This window comes from Cyprinodon variegatus, unplaced genomic scaffold (genome assembly GCF_000732505.1).
Source record: "Cyprinodon variegatus isolate N-32 unplaced genomic scaffold, C_variegatus-1.0 Scaffold23, whole genome shotgun sequence".
Classification (NCBI taxonomy): Eukaryota; Metazoa; Chordata; class Actinopteri; order Cyprinodontiformes; family Cyprinodontidae; genus Cyprinodon; species Cyprinodon variegatus.
Window position 1 is genome coordinate 2058542 of NW_015150476.1, and position 14692 is coordinate 2073233.

The window sequence follows — 14692 nt, forward strand, 5'->3', positions numbered from 1 at the left end:
CAGAACTGATACTCCAATGTTTTCTTTTTTTTTCAAGTGGACCTCAGATGTTTATGACTGGAGGATGGGGCACAACATTTCAGATATGGCAGCCTCAGGGCCAACAGGAACACAGTACGTATTTCCAAAGGGTTAATGGTCGTATTTAATTAGAATTACACAACAATCGGTAACTAAGGCTGCTCTCAATAAATGACGATATTCAGACTCTGAGAGTGCAGCTTCTCAAGTTTCCTATAGCTGTAGTGGGTTCATAATGTTAACAGGCTGCGATGAGCCCTGGAACATTCCCTGTGGCTCACCGCTCGCTTCCTGCGCGGACAGATCTCTGCGTTTTTCTGTCACTGTGTTTCATTAGGTAGCAGAGTTGTTAGAGGGGGGGGCATAAGGGGAAGAGCAGAAAAGCCCAAACCCCACTGTCGGTAAATCTGCTCGTGTTATCTGTGTCTGGTTTCAGGTCACAATGGATCCCAGACGGGCCAGATGGACTGGGAGCAGTATTATAAAAAGCTAGGCAAGTATCACTCATGAATATTTTTCCATCCAGAATGTATCTGAGTTTATTACAGCATTTTAGATATCGTTTGGTTTAGGCTTCTTGAAATTTATTAATTTTGCCACCTTGTTAGCTCCTTTAAAATGGATTATAAAATTTAGGGATTAATTAGAGGAATTAAATATTAGGTTTTCTTTGTGCAGGTCAGCAAAATCAACCACAGAGCACTGCTCCTGAATACAACAAAACCTGGGGTAAGTTATTATGGTGTTTTTTTCTTTGTTTTTAATTTATAAGCTCATCAGAAAAGGTGTTACTATTATTATTTTTTTTTCTGCTCTCTTACTTTTTTAGGCCAAACAACAGCTCCTGGATCTCAGCAGACTTCTAATCCTGAGTACAACGCCTGGGTTGACTTCTACAGACAGCCGATGGCCTTTTTTAACCAGGGCGCCCAGCAGACACCAGCGCCGGGCCTTCAGGTGACATCAGACTCAGCGCTGCACTATTACTGACCCTCACTTTTTTTATTTATTTATTTTTTTATTTATATATTTTATATATTTGAAATGGAGCTGCTGCCTAAACAAAAACTCACAAGTTTAAACAATCAAAAAAAGCATTTCTATTGATTTCTCAATTACAGCTGCTCTACCACCATAGAAACATTGTTTTTAAATTACTTTGATTCGAACAAAGTACAATAAGATAAAGACATCTTGCTGACAATCTTGTAATTTCTCTCAGATTTAAAAATAGAATCTCTATGAGGGAAATCTGCAGTACTTTTTATTTTATGCTTTATAATTTTTAGAATAAAAACAAAAATCAATGAGAATTCGAATCTGCTTCTGGTTAAATCTCATAAATAAGATGGACAGAAAAAAATTGCTGCTACCTCTTTGCTAATATTTAACTTTAAAAAAGTCAAAACCACTTTGGTTACAGAATGGATTAAAGGACCAAGACGGAGGGCATCGTTCTGCTCTCTGAAAGGGAGCAGCTGATTCAGTCAGTAATGGAATCACAGTTATAACATATACATTTAAATACGCAGTACTAAAGGACATCCCAAAGCTATCTAAAAATCGTTATAGATACCTTGTTATTACTTGTATCTGACATCATATCAAACTAACTTTGTTTTAAGTCAGGATTACCAACAATATATTTTTTAATACTAGAATAATTAAGACTTTAGGAAATGTTTTTTTTATGACTTTATTCAAATTATGAAATTTGAATACATTCCCTTAGGATTTAGTAGGATCATTTTTAAAACTGCTCGACTTGGATTCAAACTCTTGGATTCCTTGCCACATGTTTCTCACCATAGTTTTTATTGTTTTGTCTGATTCTTCCTGTTAGATCTGGTAATAAGGTCAACACTCAGTCTCCTAAACTTATTTTTCATTTGGATCCAAGCTTTAACCTTCTGGCTGCTGTCTTTAGATTTAGCTCCGATGTGTTGACATAATGCACTTTCCTATTTATACTAAAGGGCTTCTGTCCAATTTCCATTAACCATTTGCTGAAATGAAATTAAAGGCGTCATTTTTGAGAAAACTTTGCATTTGTTGATGAGTTTTGCCATACGATGGACTGGGTCCAGTTGAAATCGGTCCAGTTTGCAAAACTTCAATGAAAACACTGTTATGCATCATATGAGTTACTATGAGATGAAAATTTAGTTTATTAACGCATGACAAAATTGACTCAGATTTGATTTTAAGTGCATTTATTATTTAATAAAAACAAAGCAATTGTGATATTGTTTTTTTTTTTTTTTTTCATTTTTACTATTAGAAAAAGTTTTATGTAAGTAAGTGAAACAGGTAGTATCTCATGTAGCCAAACCAAATGATGCCTCCTCCAGCAAATAACCTCCGGCCAATGTATCGGTCCGTCTTTAGTAACTTACCGCACACATCTCGCCAAAGTTGCATTTTTTTCTGTTGCATTTGGACTTGAAGCTTCTTCTTTACTGAGTGGCCTTTTCAGCCCTTGTAGAAACCAGCCATGTTTTTTATGAGGGTTAGATTCCCTCTTCTCAGCTCCAGTCTGCATCTCATCAAGGTTTAAACCTTTGTTTTAGGATTTTGCCTCTTAGTTCTCCCAACTATTTTAAATTCATATTATGACGTGCGTCATTATCTTTGTTTTAAATGGATAAAGTATCTTTAACCACATTAACATTTGTTTATGTTTTGCAGGATCATTAGAGACGCCCATGTTCGACTTGAATTGGTGAACGGATGGAAACGACCCCCACTTTCTTTTTTTTTTCTTTCAAACAGGGGTTTCTAGATTTACAAAGCCTTGAAGACTTTTTTTCTTAGTGAGAAACACTAGCTGTAGAATGACTTGTATGATTAAGTAATCTTTCTAAAATCAGGAACATTTATTTGTTACTAAATGCTTATGTACACTGTTGTTTTTTGGATAGACTTTATCTGGGATCCCTTTTTGGACATGAGAGAGCTGTTTTGTTGTTATGGTTTTTTTTTTCCTTTTTTGACTCAGATTGTAATCGCCAAAATGAACCCACAAGTTGTAACATTTCAAAAGGCAATATATATGATCTATTTTTTCTAGTTATGTACAAAAATTGATTACTGTGCTTAGCAGTCTTGAATACTGTTTTTGTCATGTCATAAAATGTTTAAAGAGTTTGTTTAAAATGTTTCTTTTTCCTTTTACATAATTCAGTGAAATGAAACTGTGATGTTTTGTTACAGGAAATGTATTTTTGTTACACGGTTTAAAGCAAGAATTGATGTCCACCAGTGGCAGTGGTTCTAATTTAATTCCTCTTGTGCATTGTATGATGTTTTTCATTGTCTTTTTATTGTTCTCTGGTTTAAAAAAAGGTGCAATATCTTATTTCACTTTTGAAACAAAGATGGGTTCTCTAATGTTTTGACAGATTTTTAACTTGTAGTTTTAAGATTTGTTTTTTTTTTTTTTCTTACTTTGAAATGGAAATGTCATGGATAATTTATTACATTGATCTGAAATGGAATGATAGGATTTAGGGGGATGTTGCAAATAGCTTTTTTGCCTTTACTACCTTGTAAAACAATGTATATATGCTCATATTTGACTGTTAATTTAAGATATATATGTTTCATATAAATATATATATATTTACACTTAAAAAAAATTGTTCCTGTGATTTATGTTGCAGGAAGGTTGTCCCTCTTTTTTTCTGTTCTGTTTTCATACTGAAAATGTTGAAAGATTGTGAATGTGATTTGAAATTCGATGTTGCATCTTGTTCTGAAGAAAAACAAGACGTGGTAGATTTATTTTTGTGTATACTCTTTACCCAAACTATTCAAGACTGCTAAGCTGCTGCAATTCGTACCTGTGTAATAATTAATGCAGTATTTTTTTAAGTTACTTATTTTAAGTATTAAGGTTTAAAAAATAGATTTTTGTCTTATTTGGTACCTCCCAGTTCACCGACGTCCCACTGTGCCCTGGCTGTGGACCCGGTGGGACGTTGGACTCAGTCCAATGCTAATTTTATTTTTTTTTATTTCTTTGTGTGTTCTAATATAAATGATGCATCCTTCTGGAAAATGATTACGGTATTAATGTCATTTCTTAATGAAAAGGGATATATAATTTCCAAATGTCTAATAATTATGGTGTTTATTTTCTCCTTGTGTGTACAGTTAACCATGTATTAAAAAAAAGAACATCCAGACTACCTTTATGTGTAATGTTGACGCTGATTTTTCTGTTAGATGAATATTATAAACACTTGGATGTTTTTTGTTGTTTTCTGCTACTAAAGTGTTGAAACGGAGCTCTATTGTGTGTAATAACAGATGAAACTTAGAGGGTGTCCATATAGGCCAAATGTATGTTTTCATGTTTTATAAGCAGAAAATATATATTTTCTATAGTCTACTGCCAGTTCTCAAATTCAAATAAATTTTCCGCAAGCCTCTCTTGTGGTCGATTTATGCTATTTGTTTGATGGCTGCAACACATTTTCTCGGCTGCAGTTGAACCAGGTTTTCATAATTCTGTCATTCCAACTTGTTTAAAATCTAAGATTCATCTAGTGTGACTTTTTAATTCTTAGAAGGAATCGAAAAATTTTGAAATAGAATGTTTTTTTTAATTTAGCACAGAATCCACATTCCTTCTGTCAACATTCATATCTGTTCAAATCTAAATTTTCTAACTTTCAACCTGTCTGAGCATTAAAGTTCCTTCACAGCTCTTTCTCCATCCTTTTTTAATTTTTTTTTGTCAACTGTCCCTTGGGATTCTGTCCACTCAGACGCCCCCCTCCTCCTCTTCCACTGTCACTGCACATCTTTGCCCCCAGCAGGGTGGCTCCTGCCCCAGTGGCCCCTTGCTTTGAAGCCGTGCAGCTGTTTTCAAATCCGACCTCTTGATTTTGATCTCCACTTTCCTCTTGGACGTGTCGTCCCTATGGACACGTCATTCCTGCTGGTCTTTTGTGGCCGCCTTCATATTTTAGTCATTTCATGTAGCAGAGGATGTGAGAGGCGTGCTTATTGGCCCTGCAGGACATTCTTGGACACGCTCTGGACTTCATGGTTTATTTTGGGATCTAGCATGCTGTTTAGGGACAGTAGAGGTTGAATTTGCTCAGGTGATTAAACAGAGTATAAATCCATGAATGGAGATTTGGTAGCACACATTACAGTATTGCCAGATGCCAGTAAGCATATTTCAGGGATTTAAAATTATGTAGGGCCAGCACTTTTGAAGTATCTTCCAGGCTCATTTAATCTGGAGTTTTTTTTTTTTTCTTTTCTTTTTTTTTTTTCTTCTTTAGTTTTACCTTTTACTTATCTCTAGTTATTGAGATGAGAGGCAGGGTAAACCCAGTACAGGTTGCTAATCCATAACAGTATCTCATTAGATATCTGCAATATCTTTTATTTTGTTTAAATATCTTTTGTTTTTTCCTTTATTTTAAATCGAATTTCTCTGTTTAGTGTGAATAAAGTGGCTTTACATGTTTAGAGCAATAGAAATGCATGTTTGGCCTTTAAAAATACGTAGGTAAATCTCCACTACAGCAATTTTGAGTTTAAAAAAAAATTAAGTCAGCTCCTTTTTTATTTTAAGTGGGGGTTTTTTAAGGTCCATATTGTAAATTGGATTTCTGTAGGGGTTTTCCTAAAGCTGCTTTACAGATAGCAGTTATTTGGCAAGTTTATATTTTTCTTTAAAAAAAAAAAAAAAGAAATATGCGACGTAAAATAAGTTGAAAGTTCCATCTTATAAAATATGCCGAAAATGTAAAACACGAGAAAAGGAAAAAAAAAAAAACTGAGTATTGCACATAAAATATTAACATGTTTTTGAAACTTTGGAATTAAATTCACGTCATCTGATTTTCTTTATTTTTTAATTTAACTTTAAGCAAGTTTTTAAAATTAAAATACATCAGAAAAAAAGTTTTCCGAAAGATGTTCTGTTATGGATCTGGCCTTCCTTAAAAAATATATATTAAACGGTCGAGTTTAAAATTGTATTAATAAATGGAGGAAATAAAAGTATAAGTCTCCGTATTTCATTCATACATTTACTTTTTTTGAATGTTGGACTACAATAATAAAGTAAAAATTGATTTAAACATTTAAAACCCCGATGCGTAAATAAAGGCGCACCTCCAGCAGGTTCCTGTGCGTCAGCCCGGGGGTGGAGTGGGGGGGATCTTCAGGGAGAGGAGGGTCTGCACCGCTCTCACCTTTGCAGCAGATAATCCGGGGCTGAGTATCCAGCGCAGTGTGGCTTCTACCTTAATCTGTTTTTAATGACACTGTGTGGAGGATCCCAGGAGCTTCTGCGCTGCATCCTACAGTAGGTGCGCGTTTCCCTGCAGAGGGGCTGCACGTTTCAACATCATCTCCTTCCTTTTAGAACTTTTGCGAGTTTTTCCACAAAACACCCTACTTGTTTATTAAAATAAATGATGCAAATCTGACCACATTTAGTTCAAATATAAAATCAATCCCCAAAGCGTTTTCTCCCATGTCACTCCCCCCTTGAGCGTAAAATTCTGCTATTTATCCACAAACAAACGCTCCACGTTAATAGGTTCCCACCAGCGCTTTGAAATCCCCCATTACCACATTCTTTGTGCAATAATTGTCAATCATCCACATTAAATTGATAGGCTTTAAATGGACAACAATAATAGCTCAAATTGTCTTACAATGGAGCAGCTAAGCGGGATGATTTGCTATTGCTGACATGCCCGAGGCTTTACCAGCTCCGCATAATGCCACAGGTTAATGCATAAATAAGCAAATCAAATCCATGCGTTACTCCGATTCAACTCATTTAATTCCTCTTTAATAAAGAAGCCGCCCCCACCCCCTTCCATCCATTTACCTCGGATTTGTGCGATGAATGCCATAAATGTAAATCAATCTAGATGAGAAAGAATCCCATTGAAAGAGCGGAGAAATTTCATCTGGGAACAGAGGGGACAAACGAAGGAGGGGCCCGCTCATAAAAAGCAGCTGTTTCACAGTAATCTGTTTTCTTGCCCTGTCACTCACCTTGCCTTTTCACTATCTCTGCTGCTCCCTTAAAGAAGAAAAAAAAAGAAGTCCCCTCCATTGTGTTTACTTGCCATATCTTCTTTCCCATTACTTTACGCACAGTTCATATTCCTGAGACACGCAGAGAACAGAAAGAAAACAGAACTCAAACTTGCGCGTTTTTTTCCCTTTTCCCCCCCTGGACAATCCCCTTGTAGTTGTTGGAGTGAAAAGAGGAGTGCATGGATGTCAAATTGCCCTCAAAACACCATGAAAGATTGATTTGCAGCACTTTTCAGGGCCCTGACATTACTTGGAGGGGAGCTGAATGGGAAACCTGTGAGCCGGGGATGGAATAAAGATGTCCTCTCTGCTGGAAAAAAAGAAGGAAAACTGCCCATTTAGCCCCCCAGTCCATCAAGCTGGAGAAAGAGGCAGGAGAGCAAAAGAAAAAAAAAAAAAAACTGAGGACCAAGCAAAAAGAAAGGGCCCCATATATGTATAAATATATACACCTAAGAAGTCGCCACAATAAAGAACAGCCATGAATATTAAACCGCTTACCTCAACAAGGGCTTGAAAAAGTGCGCCACGTCAAAGCACACCCCCCCTCCCTCCCTCCTTCTGTCTCTTCTTTCTATTTTTTCTTCCTCTCCATGCGAACAATGCTGGGTGAAATAAAGGCTTGTTTCCATTCTTGTTATTCCCGCGCCATCTCCTCACAAAAAATTAATATCAGCGACGCATGAATACGAAATGCATGAGAAGAAAATGGACAAGCATCTCCCAGACTCGCTGACCCACTTCTAATAATAATAAAAAATATTAATAAAAATGCTTATTTGCTGCATGACAACGCGTTTTCTGCTGGCATCCAAGAAATATATGCATTTTCGGGGAAAAAAAGCATATTTTATAACTACATCTCTGAATAACTTATGTTTTTTTTTTTTTCTTTAGCATGTTTGAACTTGAAATAGCCCCCTTTGTGACCAAAAATTAGCATTTTTAAACTTTTTGTGCATTTATTTTGCACTTAAAAACAAAGTAATGCAATGAATAAAGTTTTGTAGCCTTTATTGAATAATTCACAGAAAAAACTAATTTATGAAAGAGGACAATAAGCTCAAATATTACTAGATACTACATTTAAAGTTTATTTAAGCCGGTCTACATTAGGGAAAAGGGGCACATAATACTTTCTCCGTTTAGATTATAAAACTAAGGAAAAAATTTTTTTTCTTTTTTTAATCTTAATTATAGCAAAGCATTTAAATATGAAAAGGGCATTAACCATGAAAAAAAATTCTCAGTTAAACTGATGCAATATATCAATTTCCAAAAAGCTATTGTGTTTTTATCATAATGAAAAATAAAATCAGTTTTTTTATCAAAAAATTGAAAATCTGTGATTTCCCTCAGTTCCCTGTAATAACGCGTTAGTGTGGAGCATCCTGTTGGTGCGCCTGGCTGCAGTGAGCAGGTCCACACTGTGAGGGGTGTGTCATTAATAACTAATTAGACCCGGGTCGCACCAGCCACTTATATAAAGAGACCCCTCACAGCCAGGCAGGGACAGTTTCTTTACGCGCAGTGTGGAGCTAAGGAGGACGGACTCTCAGTCTTTGCGCCCACAGCTGCGTCCAGCCCCGTTCATTCCCCGCATCTCTCTCTCATGCACCATGGGCTCTGTGCTGCCCGCCGACGCTCTGGCTATGAAGCCCGGATTTAAGTGCTCCGGGCGCTCGCTGTCTGATGTGATCACCTCGGACATCCTGCACAGCTTCCTGTACGGCAGGTGGAGAAATGTTCTGGGCGAACACCTGGCGGAGGAGCGGCAGAGCAGCAGCAGCCCGAAGACCGCCTTCACGGCTGAGGTTCTGGCCCAGTCCTTCGCTGGAGGTGAGGCTGAACTGCTGGGGGTCACTTTGGGAACTTTCGATGCCTTATTTTACTACACCTTTAAACCAAAAGATTTATGATTAAAAAAAAAGAGGGGGACTGTGTGCGTAAAAGTGCACATGACTTGAAATCAGCTGCAGCAAGTATGTTTATGCATTTATTCCTACACAATCCCTGCATATGTTTAAAATGCTAGAAGAACTTTCACTGACCTTAATCAGCATTTCATCCCCGCTTGCACTTTTCCCTCTCTTTCTGCCGCTTTTATTTCGATCCATTAACCGCATTAACCCTTGCAGAGACCCCGCCGTTTGGAGGCGCGTAACTGGCGCAGAGCATTAAATTCATTTGGTTAACTTTGTGCTTGACCTGGGAAAGTTTCCCACTTAAACCTCACGAAGAGAGAAAGGTTTCCTTTCTTTGACTTTTTTTTTTTTATCAATGCATTCATCAATCTCCGGACAGTCTCTTTTCCTCCCTTGGCAGCTATGAGAGACTCTGGAGGCTCTTTTTTTCTTTCTCTTCCTTTTAAAAGATTTGCTGTTCCTCACATAATGCGCCGTGAAGGCTAAATCTAATGCTATTCATTGCATGTCAACCATCTAATCGCCTTTCCATTTTTTTGTTGCAGAAATTCCTGAGTCCTTTTAAACAAGCCTCAGTCTCATTCAGCGCAAATTTATTGCGACAAAGTCCTTAAAAGGATAATGAATTTGGAATTAGTCGTTCCTTTTCCAGTAAACTTTAATGAATATCACATCTAAAGCATGGCGAATTGTTGGACCCTAAGCAATAGAGGACCGTTTAACCCCTACTCACTTTTTTCAATGTGAAACTTAGAGGAAGAAAGAAAAACTTTGGATTTGACATTAAAGAATCAGGGGTTTTTTTTCCTCTTCTCCCTCGCTATAAAAGGACTGAGGGGTGCTTTGCACAAAAAAAGAAAAAAAAATCAATTCATCCAGATAATCGAATTGAACGCAAGATAAGGTGTGGTTATAATAATAAGTGACTGAAATAAGATCTACTTATTTTGCAGCTTTTAAAGGATTTTCTTTTTTTTTTTTTATAGATATTTTACACTTATTTGTGCTTATATTTTCCAGAGGTGCAGAAGCTCTCCAGCCTGGTGCTGCCCAGTGAGGTGATCATTGCCCAGAGCTCCATCCCTGGAGAAGGCCTGGGGATATTCTCTAAAACCTGGATCAAAGCTGGAACAGAGATGGGTCCCTTTACTGGGAGGCTCCTGTCTCCTGAACACGTGGACCTGTTCAAAAACAACAACCTGATGTGGGAGGTGAGCGCACATTTTGAGGCAGGGGCGCTGCAAGCAAAAAAAACCATACTGGGGACAACAAATTCTAAATTTCTATTTATTTCAATAGGACTATTGTGCGTGCTAAATATAAATATTCAGTTAAATATTCTTTGCACAATTTAATCAATGCACTCAATAGCTCTAATTAAGCACATATTTAACTTAAATACACAAACCATCCCAAAACAACTAAAATAATATATCTGTTTTTGCACTCTTTATCTATATCAAGTTAAATAAACTCTATTTTGATCATAATTATGTAGTTCATTTTGAAATATTACCGCACATAATGTGTATCCTGGAGTACAGGCATCATCACCATGCAAAATCTTCACAAGCATTGAGATGCAAAAAATAATAATAATAATTATATATATATATATTTCTTTAAATCTTCTGTTGGTAACATCCTGCTTATTGCTTTCGTTCAGGTTTTCAATGAGGATGGCACAGTGCGGTACTTCATTGATGCCAGCCAGGAGGACCACCGCAGCTGGATGACATACATAAAGTGCGCTCGAAACGAGCAGGAGCAGAACCTGGAGGTGGTGCAGATCGGCAGCAGCATCTTCTACAAAGCAGTGGAGGTGAGCCTCTGCCCTTTAGGCATGACCTGTTTGCATTTCAGAAGACTCCTTAAAACAGATGGCATGAATTTGAAAATTCAAAACACGTTTGATGGTTTACAACAGTTCCAAACCATAGAGAGGGGAGACCCCACTCCACCTAGGGCCAATCAGTGCCAATAATATACCTTTGAAATTGTGCAGAATCAATTAGATTTAGGCCACTTCTATTTTCTTTCTTCTTTTTTTTTATGTGGGGCAGCTATTCAAAGAATCTCTGAGACCGTACTGGGGTTTAATTTGAGATGGAGTTTTGGTCATAACTTAATGGGCCTAACTTTTCACCTGTGAGAAATTTTCCTTATAGAGATAATTGCATTTTTCAAACTTGATATTATTTTTTAATCCCCACTCAGACCATCCCACCCGACCAGGAGCTCCTTGTCTGGTATGGAAACACGCACAACACATTCCTGGGAATACCCGGAGTTCCTGGAACAGACGAAGAACATCAGAAGAAAAGCAGAAATGGTGAGTTTCCCCCCGCAGTAAGGACTCTTTCACAAACACATTTAAATTCATAACCCATCATCCTTTAATTTTTCTCCCCCTAGATGACGCCCATTCCAGTGAGGGTCCCTCTTCGTGTTCTCCTCCTTCCTCCTCCACCACTTCCACTGGCCGGATGCGCTGCGTCATCTGCCATCGAGGCTTCAACTCCCGAAGCAATCTGCGCTCCCACATGCGCATCCACACGCTCGACAAGCCCTTCGTGTGTCGTTTCTGCAACCGTCGCTTCAGCCAGTCGTCCACGCTGCGTAACCACGTCCGCCTGCACACCGGGGAGCGACCCTACAAGTGCCACGTGTGTCAGAGCGCTTATTCCCAGCTGGCGGGCCTGAGGGCGCACCAGAAAAGCGCACGGCACAAACCTGTGGCGCACGCTTCCGACGCGCCCCCGCAGGTGTCCCCTCCTCCTGCACCGCAGATGGCTACTATTCAGCATCAGATGCCCCTGGTGCACCACATCCCCACCATGGTGCTATGATACCAAACACCAGGTGATGCTGTGGCATCGGACACCGACGCACTTTAGACTTAGAGCTGTGGTGGAAGAGGGGCGGTTTAGTTTCTATGAAGAGCAGAGTGGATTTGTTTGTGAAACATCTGATTTGTAGGGGTTTCCCTATTTTTAATGTCTGCGCATTTCACCATCATGTTGTTATGGGGACTTAAATCTAAGGAACTAATTCTGTCCAGGATGATTTATATGTCTAGAGTCACAGGAAAAGAACAAATGTGTTGAATTTGAAAAACCAGGTGGCCAGAAATATGCTCTTAAACTTTCAGCAGCTCAGGATAAATTTCTGACATTTTTTTTTAAACCAGCAGATATAAAATCCAGAATGTCCAAGCTGTACTCTCACTGTAAAAAAAAAAAAAAGAGGTCACTTTAAACTTGTACAGAATGAAGATGTGTTATTGTATAATTGTATCATGTGAATGTAAATACCTTTGTGCATTCTTCTATTCTAAATAAAGGATATTATGTTGTTAACCTTCACATCACTGTATGAATTTGATGGTTTCTGTATTGAATATAAAACCAACAAAAGAGAAAGGCTTTGGGACTTGGTACATAAAAAAAGAAAACAAATCCATACAACAGACTATTTTGGAAATATTTAACAGATTTTTGGTGACGGCAAACCAGTTGCATTTCCAATCGCTTACCAGTTTTATACAGCATATACTCTAAAAATCAACCTAAGCACAATTTTATTAGATCTAAGTGTATGGCTTCATGGGAAACAATACCAAACCAGACATCCAGCTCTAACCTCTTTTTCAGCCACAACAAAAAAGAAAAGCCCTTCCTTGATGTTTTTTTTATTATTATTATTTTTTTTGCAATGAAGCAACGATTACTCTTTATAAAATAGCCTATAGGAAAAAGTATTCATAAACTTATTACTGTTTAGTCCCATTTTTTACATCAGTATTAGCGAACAAAAAAAAAAGTAAATAAAAGTAATTCAGGAGGGAATAAAAATATAAATCCTGTGTAGGCCTATATACTAGGACAGCTTAAGAGCTGATTGCTCTGTGTCACTGTGTTCTTTAAAATAATACAAGAAATAAAACAATGCTGACAGGGATTAAAAAAAAAATTAATCCTTTCTACAAACCACTTAGGTCTATTTTATTTATTTTTTGCTTTTCAGCTGAAAATCTCTTAAACTTCTTCCATCTTGTCCTCATCTGAATACCGGTATAAAGAGAGCAAAAGCTGCACTTTTTTGTTGATTTTATTTATCTCTTTCAAACTATAGTTTCTTTGCAGATGAAGAGCATTCTACTGTGGATTTAAAACTTTCTGTCACTGATTTTAAACAAAGTTTGGGAAGTCTGGAATCAATCAACTCCACTTTTAGCCCTCCGAAATTCCATGGGCTGAACCGAATCCTGATTATGATATACAGACAAGTGAAATCCACGTCAATAAATAAATTATACAGTTTTAAGAAGATGCGTTACTCTTTTCCTGCTTCTTCCACGAATAAACTGCTCATACAGGCTTTAAAAAATGTGACAATAAATTGATCCAGATAATTTTTTATTAGTTTTGTTTGGTCAGCACTTTTGGGCTTATAAAGTGACATTTTTATCTTAGATTTAAAGGATGCTACTGTACACTTGTCAGCTGTCAGACATTGTCTGGCTTCCTGAAAAAGGAGTTTTCAGACAAGTCGTCATTGTAACAAGTAGGCCTCCAGCACCACCTACAGTTTAGGGAAAGCAGATGTCTAAACATGGCGGTCTAACAGCAGTAGATGCTGTAGGTTCCATTATGAAGGGGAGGGTTTTCCATCACAGTTGACCGTCCACACTTTCTGCCCTGCACAGAGAGAAACCATCAGCTAATTTGTAAAACTCAAAAGGTACTTTTAAATCTGAAATGGTTTACTGGTGGAAGAGCACCTTTACACTGGCAGTCTGAAACCAGCCCATCCTTCCCGGTGCAGCAACAACAGGAGGCTACCCAGTTGATAACATGTCGCACTCCTGAGGGAAGACAGGCGCCATACTAATGATATAACCTTGGTTATGGTAACATGACCCCATCCCTATCAGGTTTAATACATACTTTTTAAGAATCTTTTTAACTTTTTCTTTGCATGATTCTGCATCAAATATAATCTTTAACTTCCTTATAAAAAGTTACTTACCATTTAAAAACGGTTTTGATCATAGAAGGATTAGGTTAAAAAGAAATAAACTCACCAGAGATGATCAGTCACAGCATAGTTCCACGCTTTGATGCTTCCTCCTGCGTTTATCTCGAAGTTCAGCTTTCTGTATCTGCTTGGCATCTATTAGGGCTCTGAAACAGGATGAAAATGACACAGCAGTTTATCAGCCACTGGAGTTTGTGTAATCCCCAGACTGCTAATCAAAGAGTCAGTAAACAGAGCTGACACATACCCACAGAGGGAGTATAATGTTACTGTGCTGTTCTCTCTGTTTCTACCTGCATGTCTCTGTGGAGCTAAGCCAGCATTAGATACAGCTGATTAAAGAGTGACAATTCTTTTGGAGAGGTCAGGAAAAGTGAGACAATAAGTTACTACCATGTAAACAAACATGTTTCTTCTTATTATTATTGATATTACTGTTACTACCTCCAATACATTTTCACAGGTTTATGCACAAGTCATTTAAGCATTTAGCATAACAGCAACAGCACAAATCTGCTACATTACAATTATAGTGTCTAAGAACATTAAGGTCAGGAATACTTTGCCAGGGATCTGCGATCTGTTGGTTTAAAGTTGTGACTTCAAGGATAGTGATTGCTGTTTCA

General features: G+C 37.7%; 2 protein-coding genes and 1 long non-coding RNA gene across 4 annotated transcripts in view; 2 read left to right on the plus strand and 1 right to left on the minus strand.

Moving 5' to 3' along the window:
• The window catches only part of fubp3 (far upstream element (FUSE) binding protein 3), a 31316-nt gene extending 26862 nt beyond the window's left edge, over positions 1-4454 (plus strand). For both annotated transcript variants that reach the window (XM_015392747.1, XM_015392756.1), the window contains exons 15-19: positions 38-114; positions 458-514; positions 700-750; positions 851-978; positions 2710-4454. In XM_015392747.1, the coding sequence (XP_015248233.1) occupies positions 38-114; positions 458-514; positions 700-750; positions 851-978; positions 2710-2718 (322 nt within the window). In that variant the 3' untranslated portion in view covers positions 2719-4454. The remainder of the gene's footprint in view (positions 1-37; positions 115-457; positions 515-699; positions 751-850; positions 979-2709) is intronic.
• Positions 4455-8608: 4154 nt separating this feature from the next.
• On the plus strand, positions 8609-12607 carry prdm12 (PR domain containing 12). Its single transcript, XM_015391964.1, has 5 exons — positions 8609-8940; positions 10047-10237; positions 10693-10848; positions 11244-11358; positions 11442-12607. Exons 1-5 carry the CDS (start codon positions 8721-8723, stop codon positions 11873-11875), a joined length of 1116 nt encoding a protein of 371 aa, XP_015247450.1. The 5' UTR covers positions 8609-8720; the 3' UTR covers positions 11876-12607.
• A 192-nt stretch (positions 12608-12799) lies between these two features.
• Positions 12800-14257, minus strand: LOC107095783. The gene is made up of 3 exons (XR_001481757.1): positions 14113-14257; positions 13810-13893; positions 12800-13726 (listed from the first exon to the last, which is right to left on the minus strand). It is a non-coding gene; the product is annotated as an uncharacterized LOC107095783 (long non-coding RNA).
• Between the last annotated feature and the right edge of the window lie 435 nt (positions 14258-14692).

Bases quoted from the DNA above. Each gene is read 5' to 3' on its own strand.
- prdm12 (XM_015391964.1), top strand. From the start codon at position 8,721: ATGGGCTCTGTGCTGCCCGCCGACGCTCTGGCTATGAAGCCCGGATTT. The intron at 10,849-11,243 runs GTGAGCCTCTGC...ATCCCCACTCAG, and splicing joins TCTTCTACAAAGCAGTGGAG to ACCATCCCACCCGACCAGGA. The intron at 11,359-11,441 runs GTGAGTTTCCCC...TTCTCCCCCTAG, and splicing joins TCAGAAGAAAAGCAGAAATG to ATGACGCCCATTCCAGTGAG.